This window comes from Pseudophryne corroboree, chromosome 1 (genome assembly GCF_028390025.1).
Source record: "Pseudophryne corroboree isolate aPseCor3 chromosome 1, aPseCor3.hap2, whole genome shotgun sequence".
NCBI lineage: Eukaryota > Metazoa > Chordata > Amphibia > Anura > Myobatrachidae > Pseudophryne > Pseudophryne corroboree.
Genome location: NC_086444.1, coordinates 349,326,504 through 349,350,172, shown reverse-complemented (window position 1 = coordinate 349,350,172; position 23,669 = coordinate 349,326,504). Strand labels below are relative to the sequence as shown.

The window sequence follows — 23,669 nt, the reverse complement described above, 5'->3', positions numbered from 1 at the left end:
TGTTTTGTTTTTGTTTTGAGAATTTTTATTCGTGCGTGGTGTTTTGGCCACGTATTTTTCCATGGTGGGGAATATATCCTCCAACGTGGTAAGAGATTTCAGACGTTTTAGATTCTCGACTTATGAAGCAGGGAACTATTGTTTCTGTGGTGGTGGGATGTATTTTTGTTGCACTCGGTTGTGTTGTATTAGGTTGGGTAGAGGGGTAGCGTGGGATCCAAGGGGCTAGCAGGTAATAACAGCACGTTGCTGTAGGATGCCAGGGATCACACTTTCTTTAAGACCCAAAATGTCCGCCGTCATTTGTTGCACACTTGTTTGTGTGCGTTTCGGTGGAGGAAGTGGTGGGGGGTGGGTGAGTGGATTACAATTCAGCTCAGCGTGGGTAGATCAGATGTGGGTGATCTAGTAGCGGGTCTCACCCCTGTCCGAGGGTTAAGAGATGCGAAAACAAGCCTCTTGGTGTTAGGAGGGTGGGTATCTGGTGTGGTATAGTGCACGCGGCAGGTTTCCAGCAGCGGGTACCCTGTGTCTGTGTTGGCAGGGTTCGCCTTCCACTCCCGGTTATCAGTGGGTCAGGGAGGTAGAGATAAGCGGGTCCTCAGGGGTTTGCCACCACTGCTCAGTCCCGGAGGGGCAGTAAGGGCCAACCGCAGGGCAGGGTTTGCAGCGCTGCCGCGTTTGTCCGGGTATCTAGTTCCAGGTCTCCGGCGGCGTTCGTCTGCCGAGGAGTGGTGCAGGTGTCAGTAGCGGGGGGGGGGGGGGGGGGGGTGAGTCAGGGGAGCGGCTCACCTTTGCTGCTGCACGGAGTCTCCGGGCTGCACGTCCGATTCGCTGTGCTCCCGCTCCGTGGGTCCCGAGACCCAAGATGGCCGCCGCCTCCGGAGCTCAGGGTTCCCGGCGTCCGCGCTCCAGCCGCCACTCTTCTCTGCCGTGGCGCCGGGTGTCGTGGTGGTTCGGGGAGTGGGTCCGGTCCCAGGTGACAAACAGGTGTGCTCCGAGGGTGCCTTCCGGTCTTGTACTCCGTCCGGCCCGCTGCGTCAGCCTCCAAAATTTAGGCCCCGGCTTTATGGTGGTGGGTAGGCCGCAATCCGCGTGAGCCAGTATACCGGCTCCCCGATTCCGCGGCTCTATTCCACTGCAGTGGGGTGTTCCCACAGTCAGGGGGGTTAGTTTTAGAGGGGTTTTGCAGGACAGGGGGAGAAATATCGGGGTTTTATTATTCTTTTGTTGTGGAGCTCTTTGTATGAGCTTCCTTCCACTTCAGCCTCCAGGCCACGCCCCTCGATTTAAACAATTCTAGCACTAAATTTAGATCCCACGGGGCCGTGGGAGGACGAAAAGGTAGTTGTATTCTCAAACCACCTTGTAAAAATGTCTGGACCTCCTGCAAGGACGCCAGACGTTGCAGATAAAAAGGTCGAGAGGGCAGAGACCTGTACCTTCAAGGATCCCAATCTCAAACTTCCATCCAAACCCCTTTGGAGAAACCTCAACAGTCTAGTAAGGTGGAACTCTCTAGGATTCCAACCCTTAAGCTGGAACCAGTACATGTACTTCTTCCAGATTCTATAGTAGTGTGCTGCAGTGACTGGCTTCCTTGCAGCTAACATGGTAGGAATAGCCGATTTCGGGATACCCCTGTCTCTTAGTATCCTGGTCTCAAGAGCCACGCCGTCAAATGTAGACTGTTCAGATCAGGGTGAAGGAATGGTCCTTGTGACAACAGGTCCTCCCTCTGCGGCCGTTTCCAAGGATCTTCCGCCAGGAGCCCCCTCAGGTCAGAGTACCAACTTCTGTGAGGCCATTCTGGTGCTACTAAAATCACCCATGCTCTTTCCCGTTTCACCTTTTTCAACATTCTTGGTAATAGGGGAAACGGCGGGAAGATGTACACCAGTTCGTATGTCCAGGGAATCGCCAGCGCATCAACCGCCTATGCTGCTGGATCCCTCGTCCTGGCCACATATCTTGGCAGCTGATGGTTGTTCCGAGAGGCCTTTATGTCTAATTGCGGTAGACCCCATTGTCGTACCACTGCCTTGAATACCTGTGGGTGTAGACACCACTCCCCTGGATGCACATCCTGATGACTGAGGTAGTCCGATTCCCAATTGTCCACTCCTGGAATGAAGACTGCCGACAGTATTATGTTTCGCTTTTCTGTCCAAGACAGAATCTTTGTGGCCTCTTTTAAAGCCATGCGGCTTCTTGTTCCTCCGACAGTTTAGGTATGCTGTCGCCGTCACATTGCCCGACTGCACTCTTATGTGCTGAGCCCATACTAGGTCTTTCCCCAGAAGAAGTGCATTGCAAATGGCTCTTCGCCCCAAGTACATTTATTGGGAGACTGATCTCGTGCAGTGACCATCTTCCTGATGGCTGTCTAGTACTGCTCCCCATCCTCTGAAACTGGCCTCTGTTGTCAAAGTCTTCCAATCCCAGATTCCAAACCTCTTTCCTGCCACTAGGTTCCCGTGGACGGACCACCAAATTAACGAGGTCCTGGCCTGGGGCGACAAGCGAATCCTTCGGTGAAGTAAATGCATGCCTGTCCCTTGAGCAATCAGATTCAGCTGAAAAGGTCTGGAATGTGGTCTGCTGTATTAGATCGCGTCGAAGGATGCTACCATCTTCCCTAGAAGCTGTACACAAAGATGCAGACATACCGTCTGGTTCTGTAGAACCTGATGTACCATCTCCTTTATGTCTCAAATCTTGTCTTCTGGGAGAAACACCTTCAGTTGTATCGTATATAAAAGGATACCCAGGAATTTAATCCTCTGCGTCAGTTGCAGATTGGATTTTTTTTAATTCACGATCCAGCCATGTCAAATCAGAAACATATGAGTGATCTGAGCATCCCGGATCAACTGGTCCTGAGAGGGGGCCTTGATAAGTAAGGTCATCCAGACTCAGTATTATCGTTACTTCTAACAATCTCAATTTTGCTGCCATGATCTTTGTGAAGACTCTCAGGGCTGATGATAGGCCAAACGGTAGAGCTCTGAACTGGTAATGAGTCTTGCCCACTGCAAACCGTAAATAGTGTGGGGTCCAAATTGGGACATGAAGGTCCTCTTCCGACTCTTCTTGCAGGAGAGGGAAGGGTCTCTTTACAGCTTTACGTACATTTTTCTCTACCTTAGTCTCGGAAAAACCCGCAGCCCATTCTAAATGTTGCTTGTGGGATGCTGCCATTTCCTTAAAAATATCTGCCAGGGCATGTTCCCATGACCCGGACCACCGCTCCCAGGTTGAACATCCATTCCCAAACATGTGTCGCACACCCCGGTGCTGCCAACATTAGTGCTCTTTTTTTCACATTTTGAACATACATAGCAAGTTTTTGTGGTCTTGGTTGGTGCTTTAGACATGTTAACTAACACACACACACACACACACACAAATCAGCAGTACTTTCACCCTATTAGAACAGGAGGAGAAAGACCGTAGGAATATAGGGTGCAATGAAAAAAAATTATTTCTTAACAAGCCCGACGTTTACAGCCCCCACACCACCAACTGCTTGATTTGTGAGAAAATTCTGTTTGCTCCTCTTCCTCAGGACCTGTCAGCAGAGTCCCTTCTGAAGAAAAACAAAACAAAAACTCTTAAGTACTGTATTTCAGAAAGATCTTTAGTAATAGAGCTTATAAAACTCTCTCAGAGCCAGCGCCATTATTATACATAAACATCTGTTTTGTTTTGCCTGCAATTTTCCTTGTGGCCTCTGACAGAATCTATATGATCTCACCCTCAGAGAGGACTGCGCTCTCTAAAAGCGCGCCTGGCCAAAAAAAAACCACAAAATGGCTGCCACTGAAATATTTGATTCACATCGCAGCCTCAACATTTACAGTGCGGCTATAACCCCAGAGCCACTGCCTATTAGCCCCTAATAATCAGCTTGCCCGCCGAGAAAGGACCCCTTAGATTATAAAAAAATACAGACAGCGCTAGTAGATTTCTTATTAAAATACTTTTATTATCCTCAACATTTACATTTAATAAACAGCTCCTTCCCTTACCTCTAGAACTAATTTCACATAGTTTTAAGAAAGTTAATATCTAAAAGACATGGCAATGCATAAAAAAAAAATAATAACACATTTAATAGCACAATTCAATGCTCTGCTCTGTGCAATAGTTTCTCTCTACACACACTCAGAACAAACAGCTGAATATAATTAGCTCGCACTGTTTCATTTCAGTGTTACTGGGTCTCCAACCTCTATAAGAATACTGAGTTGTTCTAACAGCTCACGCTGGAGACATTGATAATTCGTTACTACGTTGAAACAATTGTTGCAAAAGTCTCTTATTCAAGCTGTATAATGGAAAAGAGTCCACACTGCCTTGAAACACAGTAAACTTTGCTTCCAGATAAATTAAAATATAGTGCAGAGTCTCAATGGTTTTTTTCTCCCCCTTGGGAGTATCACTGGATTAATAGTTTCTCCCCCTTGGGAGTATCAATTGGTTACTCATTAGCTGATTTAGCGTGCACATATAGAAATATTTCTCTCAAAGCGGCATAAGTTATTCATGCATCTCAGCTGGTATTTAAAACATGGCCATATTATATGCACATCATTACCACATTTCCTCCTGGGTTCCGTTTCTTTCCACTCCCGGCTCTGGTGCTCAAGTACCTTTCTAGGAGCCTTATCCAGAGGTCTTTAGCGCTTTTCCCCAGCGTGATGAGGCAGGCTTGTGGTGTGCTAATTGCGGGTAAGTAGGATCAAGTAAGACGCGTTTCTCCGCCTATAAATGTCGGCGGCTTCATCAGTCAGATCCCCTTAGATTACCTCAGCGGCTGCCATCCGACTGCTATGAGCACGTCTCTGCTAGTCCGCCGAGAGATGGTCCTATTAGATTACCTCAGAGGCTCCTATCCGCCTGCTATCAGTGCCTCTGCAGCAGCACGTCTATACACCAGCGCGCCTGTTTGTGCCCGCAGTTCCCCCCGCTGGACGCGACCACCAATGTGGAGCCTGTCTGGCTGCATATATGTCCCTGCCGCAAGATCCCCCTCCGTGAGCTCCGCTTCCCTGACTGACTAACACTGGCAGCGGGGAGAATAACAACATGTGCTGCAAGTGCCATTACTCACTGCTCTTTACTTGAGATCCTCTGTGTGAGATGCTGATCCCTTCCAACTGGATCTTTGTCTCACTGAAACTGTTAGTACAGTTTTTGGGAGCCTTCACCCTCCTTCCAGCTAGGTTGGATCAGACCACAGAAATAATATTATAGAAAAAAAAATGGGATTTTGGTACTCACCGTTAAATCCTTTTCTCCTAGTCCGTAGAGGATGCTGGGGACTCCAAAAGGACCATGGGGTATAGACGGGATCCGCAGGAGCTTGGGCACACTAAAAAGACTTAAGACTGGGTGTGAACTGGCTCCTCCCTCTATGCCCCTCCTCCAGACCTCAGTTAAAGGAACTGTGCCCAGGAGAGACGGACATTACAAGGAAAGATTTTTGTCATAACTAAGGGCTACCAAATTACCAGCCCACACCATAAACATACCATACAACCGGAATAACGCAAAACCAGAGTAACAGTATGCAAAAAACTCCAGCAACCAGCTGCAACAAACCAATACACAAATCGTGTATAAACTAACTTAACCAGTAAGAAACTATATAATGCCAGTAATAGTCTGCACTGGGACGGGCACCCAGCATCCTCTACGGACTAGGAGAAAAGGATTTAACGGCGAGTACCAAAATCCTATTTTCTCTTACGTCTTAGAGCACAGGTTCTCAAACTCGGTCCTCAGGACCCCACACGGTGCATGTTTTGCAGGTCTCCTCACAGAATCACAAGTGAAATAATTAGCTCCACCTGTGGACCTTTTAAAATGTGTCTGTGAGTAATTAATACACCTGTGCACTTGCTGGGTTACCTGCAAAACATGCACTGTGTGGGGTCCTGAGGACCGAGTTTGAGAACCCCTGTCTTAGAGGATGCTGGGGACTCCAAAAGGACCATGGGGATTATACCAAAGCTCCAGAACGCGCGGGAGAGTGCGGACGACTCTGCAGCACCGACTGAGCAAACGCCAGGTCCTCATCGGCTAGGCTAGGGTATCGAACTTATAGAATTTAGCAAAAGTGTTCGAACCTGACCAAGTAGCCGCTCGGCAAAGCTGTAGTACCGAAACACCTCGGGCAGCCGCCCAAGATCAGCCCACCTTTCTGGTAGAATGGGCTTTAAATCGACTTCGGCACCAGCAATCCCACCGAAGAATGAGCTTGCTGGATCGTACCACAAATCCAGCGTGCAATAGTCTGTTTTGACGCGGGATGACCAACCTTGTTGGCTGCATACAAAACAAACAACGCTTCAGTTTTCCTAGTAACAGCTGTCCTAGAAACGTAAACTTTTAACGCTCTTACAACATCCAGAGATTTTGGAATCGCCACTTCTTCCGTAGCTACCGGAACCACAATAGGTTGGTTAATGTGAAATGACGAAACCATCTTTGGTAGAAATTGTTGACGAGTCCTCAATTCCGCCCTATCCGCATGAAAAATCAAGTACGGACTCTTATGAGATAAAGCTGCCAATTCCGATACTCGCCTGGCAGATGCCAGCGCCAAAAGCATAACTACCTTCCAAGTGAGAAATTTTAATTCAACCGTCCGCAAAGGTTCAAACCAGGAAGACGAGGAACCGCAAGACGACATCAAGGTCCCATGGCGCTACAGGCGGTACAAACGGTGGATTGATACGCATTACACCCTTCACAAAAGTCTGAACCTCTGGGAGGGCAGCTAACTTTTTGAAAGAAAATAGACAAAGCCGAAATTTGCACTTTGATGGAGCCCAATTTCAGGCCTGCATCTACACCCGCCTGTAAAAAGTGGAGAAAACGACCCAAGTGAAAATCCTCCGCAGGAGACTTTTTAACCTCACACCAGGAAACATATTTCCTCCAGATACGGTGATAGTGTTTCGCCGTAACCTCTTTCCTAGCCTTAATGAGAGTTGGAATGACCTCCCAGGGAATACCCCTACGAGCTAAGATCTGGCGCTCAACCTCCATGCCGTCAAACGCAGCCGCGGTAAGTCCGGAAACACGCATGGACCCTGTAACAACAGATCCTCTCTTAGAGGAAGCGGCCAAGGATCTTCCACCAGAAAGTCCTGAAGATCCGGGTACCAGGCCCTTCTTGGCCAATCTGGAACGACGAGAATCGCCTGAACCCTTGCTCGACGAATGATCCCCAGCACCTTTGGAATGAGAGGAAGAGGAGGGAACACATACACCGACTGGAAAACCCACTGAGACACCAGGGCGTCCACCGCCGTGGCTTGTGGGTCCCTTGACCTGGAACAATACCTCGGGAGCTTCTTGTTGAGCCGAGACGCCATCATGTCTATCAACGGAATTCCCCAGCGTCTTGTCACTTCTGCAAAAACCTCTTGGTGCAGAGCCCACTCTCCCGGATGGAGGTCGTGTCTGCTGGGGAAATCCGCTTCCCAGTTGTACACCCCCGGTAGGAAAACTGCTGACAGTGCGCTGACGTGTTGTTCCGCCCAGCGAAGTATCTTTGTGGCCTCCGCCATTGCCGCTCTGCTCCTCGTTCCGCCTTGCCGGTTTATATGGGCCACCGCTGTGATGTTGTCTGACTGTACCAGGACCGGTCGACCCTGAAGAAGACTTCTTGCTTGGAGCAGGCCGTTGTAAATGGCTCTTAACTCTAGAACATTTATGTGGAGACAGGCTTCCTGGAGCGACCATTTTCCCTGGAAATTTCTTCCTTGGGTGACTGCGCCCCAGCGACTTGCATCTGTTGTCAGAAGTACCCACTCCTGGATACCGAATCGGCGTCCCCCCCCAGGAGGTGATGAGTTTGTAGCCACCACAGGAGAGAAATTCTGGCTCTGGGAGATAGACTTATCTTCCGGTGAATGTGTAGATGAGACCCGGACCATTTGCTCAGCAAGTCCCACTGAAACACGCGGGCGTGAAATCTGCTGTATGGAATGGCTTCGTACGCCGCAACCATCTTCCCCAGAACCAGAGTACAATGATGGATCGACACACTTGACGGCTTCAGAAGTTCTCTGACCATCGTCTGCAATTCCAGAGCCTTTTCTTCTGGAAGGAATACCTTCTGTAACTCCGTGTCCAGAATAATGCCCAGAAAAGTAAGCCGAGTGGTCGGAATCAACTGGGATTTCGGCAAATTGAGGACCCATCCGTGCTGTCGCAGAACCGATAGAGACAACTCTACACTTTTCAGCAATCGTTCCTTGGACCTCGCCTTTATCAGGAGATCGTCCAAGTACGGGATAATTGAAACCCCTTGTTTGCGAAGAAGAACCATCATTTCCGCCATGACCTTAGTGAAAATCCTCGGAGCCGTGGAAAGCCCAAACAGCAACGTCTGAAATTGGTAATGAGAATCCTGTATCGCAAACCTGAGGAAAACCTGATGCGGAGGATATATCGGGACATGTAAGTAGGCATCCTATATGTCGACTGACGCCATAAAATCCCCCCCTGCTAGGCTGGAGATCACAGCTCGAAGGGATTCCATCTTGAACTTGAAAACTTTCAAGTATGGATTGAGGGATTTCAGATTTAGAATTGGTCTGACCGAACCGTCCGGTTTCGGCACAACAAAGAGGCTCGAGTAGAACCCCTCCCCCCGCTGAGACGAGGGAACGGGAGTAATGACCCTCTGTAGACACAGTTTTTGAATCGCTGCTAGCACCACCTTCCTGTCCGGAAGAACTACTGGTAATGCCGAAATGAAGAACCGGTGAGGGGGCATCTCCTGAAACTCCAGTTTGTATCCCTGAGACACGATCTCTAGTACCCAGGGATCCAGGCCTGATTGAATCCAGACCTGACTGAAAATTCGAAGACGGCCCCCCACCGGTTCGAACTCCCCCAGGGAAGCCCCAGCGTCATGCGGTGGACTTGGTAGCAGCAGGGGAGGACTTTTGGTCCTGGGCGCCCGAACCTGCAGAAGGTTTCCTTCCCCTTCCTCTACCTTTTAAAGCGAGGAAGGACGAGCCTTTTCCACGCCTGTATTTATTGTGACGAAAGGACTGCATGTGCTGATGTGGTGCCTTTTACTGTTGGGTGGGAACATAAGGAAGAAAAGACGACTTACCCGCAGTCGCGGTCGAGACCAGGTCAGCCAAGCCGTCCCCAAACAAGACAGTACCTTTGAAGGGTAGCGCTTCCATAGCCCTCTTGGAGTCGGCATCAGCGTTCCATTGATGGATCCACAGGGCCCTCCAGGCTGATATCGACATGGCATTGGTTCTTGAACCCAAGAGACAGACGTCCCTCGCCGCATCTTTTATGTAATCTGCCGCGTCCTTAATATAACCGAGAGTTAGAAGGACATTATCTTTATCAAGAGTATCTATATCATTAGCTAAATTCTCAGCCCATTTAGCAATAGCACTACTCATCCATACAGACGCCACAGCGGGTCTGAGCAATGCACCCGAATTAGCGAAAATGGACTTCAGAGACGTCTCCAGCTTGCGGTCCGCCGGATCTTTGAGAGCTGCCGTGTCAGGAGACGGAAGTGCCACTTTCTTAGACAAACGAGATAAAGCTTTGTCAACATTTGGAGATGCCTCCCATTTTTCCCTGTCCTCAGAGGGGAAAGGATACGCCATGTAAATTCTCTTGGGAATCTGCCATTTCTTATCCGGCGACTCCCAAGCCTTTTCACAAAGAGTATTCATTTCATTAGAGGGGGGACATTTTACCTCAGGTTTTTTTCCCTTGAACAATCAAATCCTTGTTTCCTGAACCGCAGGTTCATCAGAAATCTGCAACACATCCTTTATAGCCACAATCATGTACTGAATACTCTTAACTAAACGTGGATGTAACGCTGCCTCAGTGAAATCGATGTCGGAATCAGAGTCCGTGTCGGTATCAGTATCTACCACTTGAGTAAATGGCCTCTTTTGCGACCCGGATGGGGTCTGTACCTGAGACAAAGCTTCTTCCATGGACTTTTTCCACACCTGTGTCTGTGCCTCAGACTTATCTAACCTTTTTGATAAGGAAGCTACATTAGAGTTTATCGTACTGAGCAATGCTAGCAAATCAGGTGTCGGCTGCGTCGACAGTCCCAACTCTAGCCCCGCATCCGCTCCCCCAATAAACTCCTCCGGTGAATAACCTTCAGCCTCAGACATGCCGACACATAGTACCGACACACCACAACACACAGAACGTCCCTGCTAGGTGACAGGCCTACAATAAAGCCCAGATAGAGGACACAGAGGGAGTATGCCAGCTGACACCCCAGCGCCCATATATCGCAAAAAACGATATATGTACCCAGCGCTGCCTTATGCCACTATAAAGCACCACACTGCGGCCCCCCTCTGAAAATGCCCCCCCGTTACTTGGAGAAGCGTGGAGGTCCCGCCAGCGTCTATCCCTCAGCCCCTTCCCGGAGCGCTTCGGCCCGCCAAATTCAAAACTGAGTAAAAATGCCGGCGGGGGTCTGTACACGGTGCCGAGGCACCCACAATCTTTCTGCCGCCCCAAACAAGCTCCAGTGACATGCTGCCCAGGGCGACCCCCCCCCCCCAGCGCCCTGCACCCAGTGAATACCGTTGGTGATGTGTGTGGGAGCATGGAGCACAGCGTTACCGCTGTGCTTTACCTTCCGTTACTGAAGTCTTCTGATCTTCTCATACTCACCCGACTTCTTTCTTCTGGCTTCTGTGAGGGGGTGACGGCGTGGCTCCGGGAACAAGCAGCTAGGCGCACCAAGTGATCGAACCCTCTGGAGCTAATGGTGTCCAGTAGCCGAGAAGCAGATCCTTGAAACTCACAGAAGTAGGTCCCGCTTCTCTCCCCTCACTCCCACGCTGCAGGGAGACTGTAGCCAGCAGGTCTCCCTGAAAATAAAAAACCTAACAAAAGTCTTTTCAAGAGAAACTCTGTAGAGCTCCCCTAGTGTGCATTCAGTCACTCCTGGGCACAAAGTCTAACTGAGGTCTGGAGGAGGGGCATAGAGGGAGGAGCCAGTTCACACCCAGTCTTAAGTCTTTTTAGTGTGCCCAAGCTCCTGCGGATCCCGTCTATACCCCATGGTCCTTTTGGAGTCCCCAGCATCCTCTAGGACGTAAGAGAAAAACTTCTTATGGAGCTAGCGCTCCTTTCCTGTGCTGCTACCTCCAGCACAATTTTTCAAACTGGAAGAATTGGGGAGCGTGAAGGGGGATGAGCCAGCTGTGCATACAAATTTATTACATTGTACTACCTCCGGTCTGCATCCCTCACACCCCCAGCTGACTAAGATCTCCAGTGTCCCCTAGTGGATGAAAGAGAAAAAGGAAGAAAAAGAAAGGAAAAAAAGTTGACCGTTCTTATCAAATAGCACTTACATTTACACATAAACAGAGAGAAGCAGCAAGGATCTATTTTTTCGTATATAATATCTCCGGACTGCTTGTATCTCACATTGGCTATATTGTTGTAAAATTTGTTTCAGCAGGTTACATTACTGCATTTCATAACGTACTTGCTCGGCTGTACCAAGATGTGCCCTGCGATTATGGCCCGCAGCACCCCACCTCCTGCTGTGCTGTTGCTGTATGTATTGGGTTAGTGGGGATAGTGTGTTTCTTTCTGTCCAGTCAGTCAGCCCACCCCCTCCCTCCCCGTAGTGGTGCACAGTGTCCGCAGGGAAAAACAGTTGTGGATGAACACTCACTACCGGGTGAATAGATGTCATGCGCATGACTCCTGTTCACAGTACAGGGAGAGCTAGAAGGATGGAAGGTTCGGCGTGCCACAAGGCCATTATTACTATGTGACATGACATGAAAGATGGATCGTACAGGTATTAGAATTTGCTAGATTCACAAACAGAAGGCATTGGCATTAATCATTAGCACAGAATATTTATTTCCAAGATCCTTTCAGTAGCCAGCAGAAATTACTACCTCATTTATTATTTTACTTCATTATTTTTTGAAGTGTGGTTGTATCTTACAGCAGTCTGGAGCTACCTCTTAATGTATACATCATGGGGGGGGGGGGGTTAAATTGTTTTATGGGCACCCATTGGCGCATTTCAATTGTTTCCCGCAGTGGGCATAAGTGCATGCCCAGAAGTACAAAAAGGTTTAACCACATAATGCGGGTAAACTCCCAAAATGAGGACTTATTGTACATTTCTGCTCAGCACCTTGGGGGTAAAATAATTGAATAGCCCCCATAAGGTGTGTCACGAATATCTCTCTTGGTGTAACACAGAGTTTGTAGGATACTATTTACAGATCAGCAATATCCTACTATATATCACGAGTGCCATATAACACTAATGTTTTGTTTCTAATTTTAAATTGAAACATAAACTGCATAAATATGATTGTATTTTGCAATAGTAACTCAACTCACTGTGTCTGTGAGGCCAGAAGAACTATCAATTTTACTTGATACAAAGTAACAAATGTCACAGCGGTATGTCAAAAATAGTTTTGCTGAAGTACAGTGTGGAAGTACTGTGTTACGTAACTAATATTTTTTTCTTTTTGAAGACACCAACAGCAGTGCTATAGCTACTTAAGATCTTAAGAGCGGTTCAAATTTCAAACTGCTAGACAGCTCCTTTTTTGTTTTTTTCAAGCAGACTTTAAACTGCTAGAAATGTAATCTTTACTTTAGGTGCATGGAGGAGAGTACAAAAGATAGGGGGGAAAAAAAAGACATAACAGAATTCATATGACAATTCACAAACTATAGTAAAAGGCCAGAAAATGAAGCTATAGATATGTCCTTATACATCTTTGCTGCAGTCACGTCAAACAGCCCCTCTTTGCATGCAAGGTCGCATAAGAATCTTCTAGCATTGGGCGTCTTATAGGCCCTACACACTGAGCGTTATGACTGCAAGATATGAACGATCTCGTTCATTAATGAACGAGACAACGTTCATATTGTGCAGTGTGGAGGCAACAGCGATGAACGATGCGCGGCCCCGGGCTCGTTCATCACTGGTGCCCCGTTGGCTGTGCATGCAGGCCAATATGGACGATCTCGTCCATATTTGCCTGCACTTCTGTGGAGCCGAGTGATGGGGGGAGTGAAGAAACTTCACTCCCCCCGTCACTTCTCCCCCGCCGCCAGGTCGCCCTTCTGCCGTATCGGCGGTCGGGCAGCTCAGCGGCGTATAGCCATGTCTGTAGGGCCCTTTAGTCGCAATGTAATGCAATCAGGACACACGAAGAGACTGTGCTGATTCATTTGATATACAACACTTGTATATCTGTGAGTTACTGAGTCTCTGAATCTGCATTCAAAGTGCTACAAATGTAGGAGCTACAGCTTTTTTACCCCAATACATGTTTTGTGCAGTATACAGACTCAGTCGCACACAATATACAAGTGTCATATCAAATTAATCAACAGTCTCCTCGTGCATCCTGGCCATGTTATGTTGTGACTAAGATGCATTTTCTGCAAAAAGAAGATAAAAGCAACTAACATAAGCAGACTGGCATGGGACCTGGTGGCTCACTCATGCCAGGCATCTCGCGCTGCGTGGCGTATTGCGGGTAGATGTATGAGGACACATCAGTAAGTACTCAAGTCACATGGAACCTGTTAAATGCAAATTAAAGAAGAAGCATTATAGAATTTGTACTAAGTCTGCACATACCATTAGCCTTCCCCTCCCCAAACACTGTCAGAAAATAGCTTTTATTTCTTAACATGAAAGTTCATTACACTCTAATAAAGCTACAGTAGTAGCAGTTATATATTGCATGCTTGGGAGTGTGAGATGGATTTGGCAAATCAGATGTAGCCAGCACCAAGCCAACTGAAGGGCATCGCAAAACACACTTAAAAAGAAAAAAGAAAGGATGTGTCTGCACCTTGCTCTAAGCGCGTGCATTTGGTTACATGGAAGAGGGGTATGAAGCACACACTGTATAGGTCACTGGTACGGGCTTTTGTGGAATATGGTGTCCAGTTCTGGAGACCATCGGCGGGATGTAATGGAGTCCGAGATTGCTGGAGGTGTGGGATGCCGGTCAATCTGGGACTTTAAGGGACAATAACTTACAAGGCAGGGTTTTGTCGTGTAAATGATTGCCCCTTTAAAAAACTATCTGAGACTGGCCGGCAACTCACACCTCCGGCGATCTCGGACTCCATTACATCCCGCCACATATCTCCAGTAAGAAATATAAATACATTAGAGAGCGGTCAAAGAAGGGCAACTAAAATGTTGTATGGCCTACATCACAAAACTTACCTAGAAATAATAAAATATCTTAAATATATCTATAGCTTGGAGCAGAGAAGGAAAAGGTGGGCATGATAAAAATGTTCAAATATACCAAGAGTTTTAGCAAGCTACAGGAGGGAAATATTCTTCACAGGAAGAGAAGTATTAGAAAACGCGGACATACACTGAAATGAGTGGGTTCACTGGAAATTTAAGGAAAAATTACTTCACGGAAAGGATAGTGGCTAAGCAGAATAGCCTCCCATCAGAGGTGATAGAGGCTAAGACAGCAGAGCAATTTAAACATACTTCGGACATGCATATGAATATCCTTACACAGAAGGATCAAGAAGGGTTGAGGGTAACTAAAGGATGATTACAAGGGGCAGACTAGATGGGCCAAGTGGTTCTTATCTGCCATCAAATTCTATGTTTCATTTTTCAAATGCATTCTATAAAATTATATGTAAGTGCTGATTAGTTACGATGGGCACCTTCTCCACTGATTTCGCTGCTTCATACATCTATACACGCTTCATACATCTGCACACACTCCAACATGACCCACTCTAGTAGGTACAAAACACTCTGTTCCTGGACATCCTACCAATGGTTATGTTGGAGGGTATGCATGGATCAGAACATAACACACCAAGCTGTGCGAAAGCATAGCAGGCACTTACAGGTCGCACACTTCTGCCATATACATATATACATACATACATACGGCGGGTACTCTGTAGCACTTGACCTAGTAACTATACTGCCACTATGGGGAGACAGTGTGTCGCACTCAGCAGCGGGGCTGGAGATGTAGCATACAGACAATGAAGCAATATGAGCAGCAGCAGCAGCTCCGGCAGCGCGGTTACTGCGTTACCTGCACTCGCTCAGTGTCTCAGCTGCTGCATGGGGACATCACATGTGGGCGGCCATGTCACTGACGTCACGCCGCCAGACCGGAAGCTGCTCACGGACACTTATACTTACTGATTATTTTTGTTTCCACTAATTTCAAAGTCCCAACAGCAGTAGCAGTAGCGGCAGCGGCAGCGGCGCCGGGGCAGCCAGTAACGTTACTGCTGCTGCGTGTGCGATATGTAGTACATTCACCCGCTTCACGCACCGGATGTGACGTCGCTGTACGGATGTAGCGTTATCGTGCAGCGTAGGATACGTCTGTACGTGCTGCCGGTGGGAGGGAGGAAAAACAGCGCGAAACCACGGACGAGGCTCCACATCCAGGGAACCCACAGCAGCATAGCCGCGCAATCTGCCTCCATCCTCCCTCTGATGGCCGACACAAAGGTAGGAACAGGCCGCTACCCATCACTCTCCCCATCACCCGTGCCGGGGCAGCAGCTGCACCGGAGTGTGCGCCGTGCCGGCGGGTGATAGGGCGGGGGCCACGGACGGAGCCGCTTCTTGTTGTGTTACTGAGAAAGCTCTGTCTGGTGATGCGTGGCCGGCGGCACAGGGAGCGCTGCTGGCTAAGAGCTGCCCTCTAGTCTGATGGGGTACTAGCCCGGGCGTGCACCACCCCCATCATCACTGCGTCCCCAGTCTGGGTGTGCCAGTGTGCATTACATGTGTGTGTGTCACTGCAGTCGGGGCACCCCCTGTATCCCTGGGCGCGTCTGCCTCCATCACAGTTTTTGTAGTGATCAGTGTTGTGTGTGGTTGACTGTTCTGCCTCCTATGTCACACAGCCCTGATGGCCGCCAGTTTTATTCCCTGACCCCCCCCCCCCCCCCCCCCCCCCAAAAAATACAAGTAAAAAATGCTTCTCTCGTTGAGCCTTCCTCCGGGAAGATGAAGGTAATGCTCACCTCTCCACAGAAAGTGCATTATTTGCTGAAATTGTTTGTAAGTTGTGTTTATCCTGTATTACTGCGTGGTGTGTATGCATCTACTGGTATTCTGGTATTACGGTTACTGTAAACACTGACTTCTAAGTAAACAATAGAAAGGTTTGATATAGCATCTTCCTGTACTATAGAAGGACCTTGCAACAAAGTGTTAAAGCCTAATGCTATTATTAATGATGATAATGCCACAACCAAGACTTAAGTGGGTTACTTTATAATATGTTTCTGGGTGGGATAGGGGTTTCTTTGTCTGGTGAAGAGTGGAAGAAAACGTAGACCTGCAACATTCTAAACAAGCGTTGAGTTAAGTGGGCTTACTCAATTTCTATTTGGTTATTGAAACTGCAGTCAGTGTTAGCCTGTGGCAGTCTACACGTTTTCTCTGCTGCCAGTACATGTGCAGGAATACCAAAATATACAACTGCAATTTGTTCCAATAGCACAAAGAGTTAAAACCTTTTTAAAGCTTTGCCGCATTTGCGTGCTATTGTTCAGGATTCTGTTGACCGAGCACTGGTTCAGCACAATTCCAGTTACTTTTCTTCCATTATGCATTACAAACAAATGACTCCAGATAGCAGAAAAATATCAATGTTTGCAAATGGTTGAGGGAGCAACATTTTGAGGAAATTAAGATTTTGTCAACGGGACAGGAGCTTTCGGCTTGTGTTCGGTTTCCCAGAATCCCTCTCTTCATATACTTTTCTTAAGTCTTTGAAATCTAAAAAAAAAAATTGTGCACATCTAATGGGCCCTACACATTAGGCGATATGCTGCCGAGGTGGTTGACGGGTTAACCGGCGGGGGAGTGAAGTTTCTTCACTCCACCCGGCCCCATAGCAATGCATGCTAATATGTACGAGATTGTCCATATTGGCCTGCATGTATAAGCGACCCGGCACCAACGATGAACGAGCGCGGGGCCGTGCATCGTTGGTGCCTACACAATGAATGAGTTTGAACGAGCACATTCATAATCGTTCAGTGGAATCGCCTAATGTGTATGGGCTATTAGTATTCTAGTTTTGTAAAGATGTGTTTTGCCTGGCATTGTTTACATACTAAGTTATTTCTGTGTTGAATTTCAGGAAAAAAAGGAGGAGCATGAGACTTCTGTTGAAAACACAGAAGAACCCAATCACGATCCTCACTTTGAACCCATTGTTTCACTGCCGGAGCAGGAGATTAAGACACTGGAGGAGGATGAGCAAGAGCTGTTTAAAATGTGAGTTTAGAGCGCAACAGAGTTGGTCCCTTAAGAAACTTAATTTGGTCATATTTACAAACATGCATTATAAGTGGACGTTTGCTTACAATGGCTCTAATTTGGAATTAAGAGCAAAATCAAGGAGCAATTCGCACCTTTGCAAAAACATGTTGCGCTGGTGGGGCAAACTTGCAATTTAGGGTTTTATAGTTGGGAAGGAAGTGTCATAGCTTAATTGCACTCAGTATTTTTCCTGCATGCAAAAAAATTAAATGCATCCCTTGCATTATTCTTTATGTGGCGCCATAAGCTTTCCACTTGGCCTAACAAAGTACATGAATGAGCAAAACAAGAAAACGGTGGACTTTCAAGTACATGTCTTATGAACCTATCTTTATCAGCAGTCATAACTCTCAATTGATCAGCAGGGCTGCAGAAGCAGGTGCCATTGTATGGAATAGATGATAGTATAAGTAAAGGAAGGCAAAACATGAGGGGAGAGGGCCCTGCTCGTGAGTGCTTACATTCCGAAGGTGAGTGGTAGACGGTGAGCATAGAAAAGAGGGTTAGGATGAGCGATGGCTAGGTATGATGGAGTAGTTCTTGAGAGCCCGTTAGAGGTTTTGTGGAGTGTTCGAGAATTCCAGAGGTAGGGAGCAGCTTCTGCAAAATCTTAGAAGTGAGAAGAAGTAATCAGTTGACAGGAGAGGCAGCATTCGTTTGTTGAGCAAAGAGGACAGGAGTGTGAAGGGAGATGAGGTCAGAGATGTAAATGGGTGAGTAGTGTTCACACTAGGCAGTTTTAGCGGCGCCTGCCCTGTCCGATTTTATTTTTTAAGGGCAAAACCCGCCCTGCCCTTTCTGCGGCGCCCTGCTAAAACTGCCACCCGCTTCCTGCCCTCACAGCGTGTAGGCATCCATTCACGCTGAGAGAGCGCTTGGGGGAAGCCCAGCACCTCTGTAGGCGCTGGGCACGCCCCCAACAGTGACGACGTTGGCCGCCCACGCGCCCCCCCCCCCCCTGTTTTTAAAAAAACATTTTTTTACCTGCAATAACCCCGCCCCCCCTATTTTGCATGGCCGCATGCGCACACTAGTGCTCCTCTAGATCCGGCGCCCTGCGCTGCCCAGATTCTAGAGTGAACACTAGGTGAGGGCTTTGTAAGTGAGCGCACAAAGCTTGAATTGGGTTCTGAAGGGTAGTCAATGTAGGAAAGGAAAGCGTATCCAATTAACCTAAGTCTGGAAATGTACAAAAAGCAAAACCAGCTGCCTTTAATGTCTGTCATGTCCATACGTAATAAAAACGTTGGCACTGATATTAGGAAAACATGGCTGTAAGACGTTTTGTATTTAATATTGTAGTTTAGGTGTTAAACCTGTCAAGGGATAGATTTACTAAGCGGACAATTAAGTCTTATTTCTTTTTCATCCACTAGGGGTCACTGGAGTACTCTTGGGATATGGACGGCCTCTGCAGGAACAGGGCACTGAATATTCAAATTTAGAACTCTCCACCCCTCCATATCCCAGAGTACCTCAGTGTTTTTTCTGTGCTCATCTGAGCAACAGGGCTGGTGTGGGGCTGCCACACTTTGTGAATATTTTTTTATTTTAATTTTTAATTTTTCTTTTTTACAACTTAAGCACATCCCTTCCCAGTTTCTGTAAAAACGTGGGTCCGGGATAGTGCCGCTGCACGGAGCAGCGCATGGCGTGTCGGTCCTCGCAAAGAGCACCCTCACAGCCACACGCAGCTCACAAGCCTGCTGCTACAGCTGGACGGAGCTTACAGATAGTAGCCCCGTCACAGCCATCGCTTCTGGAGTCGGGTATGCTGGGGGGACGGGGCGGTCAGCGCACGCTGCCGCCCCGCTGTGTGGGGACAATGTTCAGAGCCGGCGCCGCTGCACCCGCCTCTCCTAACTGGCCGCCCCGGCAACCGCTCCGATCCGCGCTCCGCCGCCGCTAAGACCCCGCCGGCCGCCGCTGCAGGACCGCTCTCCATTACAGCGCTCCCTGCACCCGATCGTGGACCCGCTCCCCGGTAACTCCCGCTCAGACAGCGGTACACGGGCCACAGGGGAGGGAGCAGAAGGGGGAGAAGGATACTCTTTCGCGGGGGGCTGCAAAAAGGGGGTGACAGCATTAATGACATAGGCTGTTAAGCCTATATTACCGGGTTTGCTGCACTTGTTCAATATACCCTGCGCTGTGAGGCATGGCAGCCATTTTAACCATGCTTCCTGTCTTCCTGATGTGATTCCAGAACGTTCCTGTCCTACATCTCTACTCCACCGGAGGCGCAGGGGTGTTAGTGGGAATTTGGGATCAGGTTTCATATAGTAGTGGCCACGTGCACTGCTCTTGGCCAGATATATATATAGAGACACCTTAGTACTATTTTACTGAGTCGTGCAAGTTGTCTGTCTTTGTGTATTGTTTTGTCTGTCTGCATAATGAGTAAGGCACCAGCAAAACCAAAAAAGCAGTTTCCCTGACATGTCTGTAACAATACCACATGTACAGTATGTTTTGTGAATTCAGCTACGAATACAATTTCTGCTCCGGTTTCATCCCCGGGCCCGCCATGGGCTGCGCTAGCGGATGTCATGGCTGGATTGCAATCAGAATTGGCCGCCGCTCGACAGGAGCTGGAAGCTGCAAGATCTGAGTCTAGGGTGAGACTGCTAGAACTACCGGAGGGGTCTCAGCCTTGCCAAAAATCCAAGTCCATTTTGGGATAGTAGGGATACATTTCATTTGTCTTATGATTTACCAGTTTCTGCTATGTTGCATTCTGACGATTCTAGACAGCAGTCAGATAGTGAAGATTTTGCCAGCCCAGGTATTGATAATCTCATCCGAGCGGTGCATCAGTCTCTGAAGTTTACGGAAACTGAGGAGCTTCTGACAAATAATGAAGTCGTCTTTGCTAAACGGCAGAGGACTCCGATGTGTTTTCCTGTTTCGGGATCTCTTAATAAGATGTTACTGGAAACGCGACAATCCGGATAAACGGTTTTCTATACCTCGCACTAGTTACCCGTTTCCAGAGGCTGTGACAGCTACATGGGAGAATCCGCCATTGGTGGATTCATCTGTGTCTAAACTTACTCAGAAATTAACCATACCAGTACCAACGATACTACGCTTAAAGACCCTTCAGACAGTACAATAGAAGCTATGCTAAAATCCATGTATATAGCAGCAGGAGTGTTGCTTAGACCTGGGTTGGTTGGCATTTGGGTTACTAAGGCGCTGATGGTATGGATAACAGAACTCAAGTCTGCCCTACATGGATCACCTTATACATCTCGCTGATCAAATCTGGGAAGCTGCTGATTATCTATGTACAGCTTCTACTGATGTCTGACAGCTCACTTCTCGCCTTTCATCGTCGCTAGTTACAGCACGACGAGCACTCTGGCTGCGCTCTTGGCAAGCGGAGGCGGAGGTCAAAAGAGGTATAGAGGCGTTATCTTACGGTGGCGAGAAGTTGTTTGGTCCTGAATTGGACAAATGGATTGCTGAGGCCACGGGAGGCAAGTCGGTTTTCTTACCATTTGCCTCCAACGGTACCTAGACGGAAATACTTGGGCCCGGCGTTCAAATCCTTTCGGCCTCAGCCCTTTCGAGGCCGTGGTAGAGGACCAGCCATGCCCAGTAGACGAGGTCGAGGGCGTGGTTTCCAACAAACCGACGCCAGTCGTCAAGGCGCTAAGGTCACCGACAAGCCAGTGGCATGACGGACTCCCAGCCCATCTTTGATCTCCACTTGTGGGAGCACGCCTTCAGACGTTCCATTTGGCGTGGTTCCAGACGTCCACAGATGGGTGGATCCGCAGTTTAGTGTTTAAAGGTTACAAGATAGAGTTCGACTGTCTCCCGCCACTGCGGTTTTTCAAGACCGGACTGCCTGTGTCGGACGACAAGAGGGCGGTTCTGTAAATTGCCATTCCGTCCCTGCTGGAGTCAGCAGTTTTGATTCCGGTCCCTGTACACCAACAAGGTCAGGGTTATTATTCCAGTCTGTTTGTAGGTACCAAAGCCGTATGGCTCGGTCAGGCCAATATTGAACTTGAAGGGCCTCAATCAGTACGTCACTTACTACAGATTCAAGATGGAATCTCTGCGGTCAGTAATTGCAGGTTTGGAGCCACAGGTATTCCTGATTGCGCTGGATCTCAAGGATGCGTACTTACACATTCCGATTTGGCCACCTCATCAGAGGTTCTTGCGGTTTGCAATACGGCAAAACCATTACCAGTTTCAGGCTCTACCGTTTGGCCTCTCATCAGTGCCTCGGGTATTCACCAAACATCTCAGATCCCTGGTAGGGATAGTAGTTCCGTACTTGGACGATCTGCTCATCAAAGCTCCGTCTCAACAGATGTTCGTCCTACATGCGTTGCTGACGTACGATGTACTAGTTCAGCACGGTTGGTTTGTCAACTTCAAGACATCACATCTGATTCCGTCTCACCGACTGCAATTCCTAGGTATAACCCTCCATGCGGTAAATCAGAGAATTTACCTACCAGAACAGAAAGTACAGATCATTCGTCATCTGGTAGAATTAGTTCTCAAGCCACGCACAGTCTCGGTACATTTGTGGATTCGCCTCTTAGGCACAATGGTGGCAGCTTTCGAAGCGCTTCAGTTCGGAAGATTTCACTCACGTCCTTTTCAACTGGATGTGCTCGCACAGTGGTCGGGCTCGCATCTGCAGATTCACCACAGTGTGCGGTTGTCGCCACGGGCCAGAGTCTCTCTACTCTGGTGGCTCAAAGTACACAATCTAACCGCAGAGAAACGGTTCGGCGCCTGGAATTGGATAATTCTAACGACGGACGCGAGTATCAGAGGTTGGGGAACTGTGGTTCAAAATTATCAGCTCCAGGGTCTCTGGGCGGATCACGAAAGATTGCTGTCTATAACTGTCCTGGAACTCCGGCCAATTTACAATGCGCTGCGACGAGCAGTGCACATACTCCGGTCTCAGCCTGTCCAGGTGCAGTCAGACAACGCGACGGCAGTCGCGTACATCTACAAACAAGGAGGAAAGAGAAGCCGCATGGCAATGCGGGAAGTAGCTCGAATCCTCGATTGGGCCGAGCATCACCAAGTGATATTGTCGGCAGTGTTCATTCCGGAAGTGGACAACTGGGAGGAGGATTGTCTCAGCCGTCGGGATTTTCATCCAGGAGAATGGGCATTGAATCCAGAGGTGTTTCACATGTTGGTCCAGAGGTGGGGTTACCCTCAAGTGGACCTGATGGCATCTCGCCACAATCACAAACGCCCCAGTATGTGTCCAGAACGCGAGTTCCAAAGGCAGTGACGGTGGATGCTCTCACAATCGCGTGGCCGCACAGCCTCGTGTATCTGGTTCCACCGTTTCCGCTGCTCCCTCTGTTGCTAAAACGAATCAAGAGTCAGTCACAGTCATACTAGTAGCGCCTCATTGGCCTCGGAGAGCTTGGTTCTCGGATCTCCGCGGACTACTCGCAGACGATCCTTGGCCGCTCCCACTACGTCCGGACCGGTTACAACAGGGTCCGTTCCTTGACCCCGATTTAGCGCGGCTGCGTTTGACGGGGTGGCTGTTGAGACCGCCCTCTTAAGAAGAGGGCATTCCAGATTCGGTTATACCAACCATGTTACGAGCTAGGAAGCCGGTTACGGCAGCTCATTCTTACAGTATTTGGCGTGCCTATATAGGTTGGTGTGAAGCTCGGAAGTTTCCGACATCATCTTTCAAGTTATTCCGTCTTTTGTTATTTCTACAGACTGGGTTAGATGGAGGACTGCGTTTATCTACACTAAAAGTGCAGGTATCTGCTTTGTCAAATTACTTTCAAAGACGATTGGCTCTATTGCCGTCTGTACACACTTTTCTGCAAAGGTGTCCTAAGAGTACAGCCTCCATTCGTTACACCTACAGCGCCATGGGACTTGAATCTGGTTTTAGATTTCTTACAGTCTTCATATTTTGAACCCTTACAACAAGTGGATATTAAGTTTCTCACTTGGAAAACAATTTTGCTCACCGTATTTGGTGTTTCATGATGACACAGCGGAACTTCGGACGAATCCTGCTTTCTTACCAATGGTTGTGTCCTCTTTTCACATCAACCAATAGTAGTTCCTGTGTTAACAGGAGATTCAGGAACTTTAGATGTGGTACGCGCACTGCGCGTTTATGTATTCCGTACGTATACTGTTCGTAAGACTGATACGTTGTTTGTTCTCTATGATGCTGCCAAGATGGGTTGGCCAGCTTCTACGCTGACCTTATCCAGATGGATAAAACTGACCATACCTCAGGCTTACCCTCATGCTA

At 48.3% G+C, this 23,669-nt stretch overlaps 2 protein-coding genes across 6 annotated transcripts in view; one reads left to right on the top strand and one right to left on the bottom strand.

Moving 5' to 3' along the window:
• Window positions 1-15,353, bottom strand: part of TRMT2A (tRNA methyltransferase 2 homolog A) — a 110,252-nt gene extending 94,899 nt beyond the window's left edge. Inside the window, exon 1 of one of the 5 annotated variants that reach the window (XM_063964717.1) lies at window positions 15,239-15,353. The gene's annotated coding sequence lies outside the window, so the exon portion shown is untranslated. The other 4 variants (XM_063964716.1, XM_063964718.1, XM_063964720.1 and 1 more) reach the window with 4 other exon arrangements.
• An 88-nt stretch (window positions 15,354-15,441) lies between these two features.
• RANBP1 (RAN binding protein 1) overlaps window positions 15,442-23,669 on the top strand; it is a 57,783-nt gene continuing 49,555 nt past the window's right edge. Inside the window, exons 1-2 of the mRNA XM_063964721.1 lie at window positions 15,442-15,556; window positions 17,205-17,341. Coding sequence (XP_063820791.1) covers window positions 15,542-15,556; window positions 17,205-17,341 — 152 coding nt within the window. The 5' untranslated portion in view covers window positions 15,442-15,541. The remainder of the gene's footprint in view (window positions 15,557-17,204; window positions 17,342-23,669) is intronic.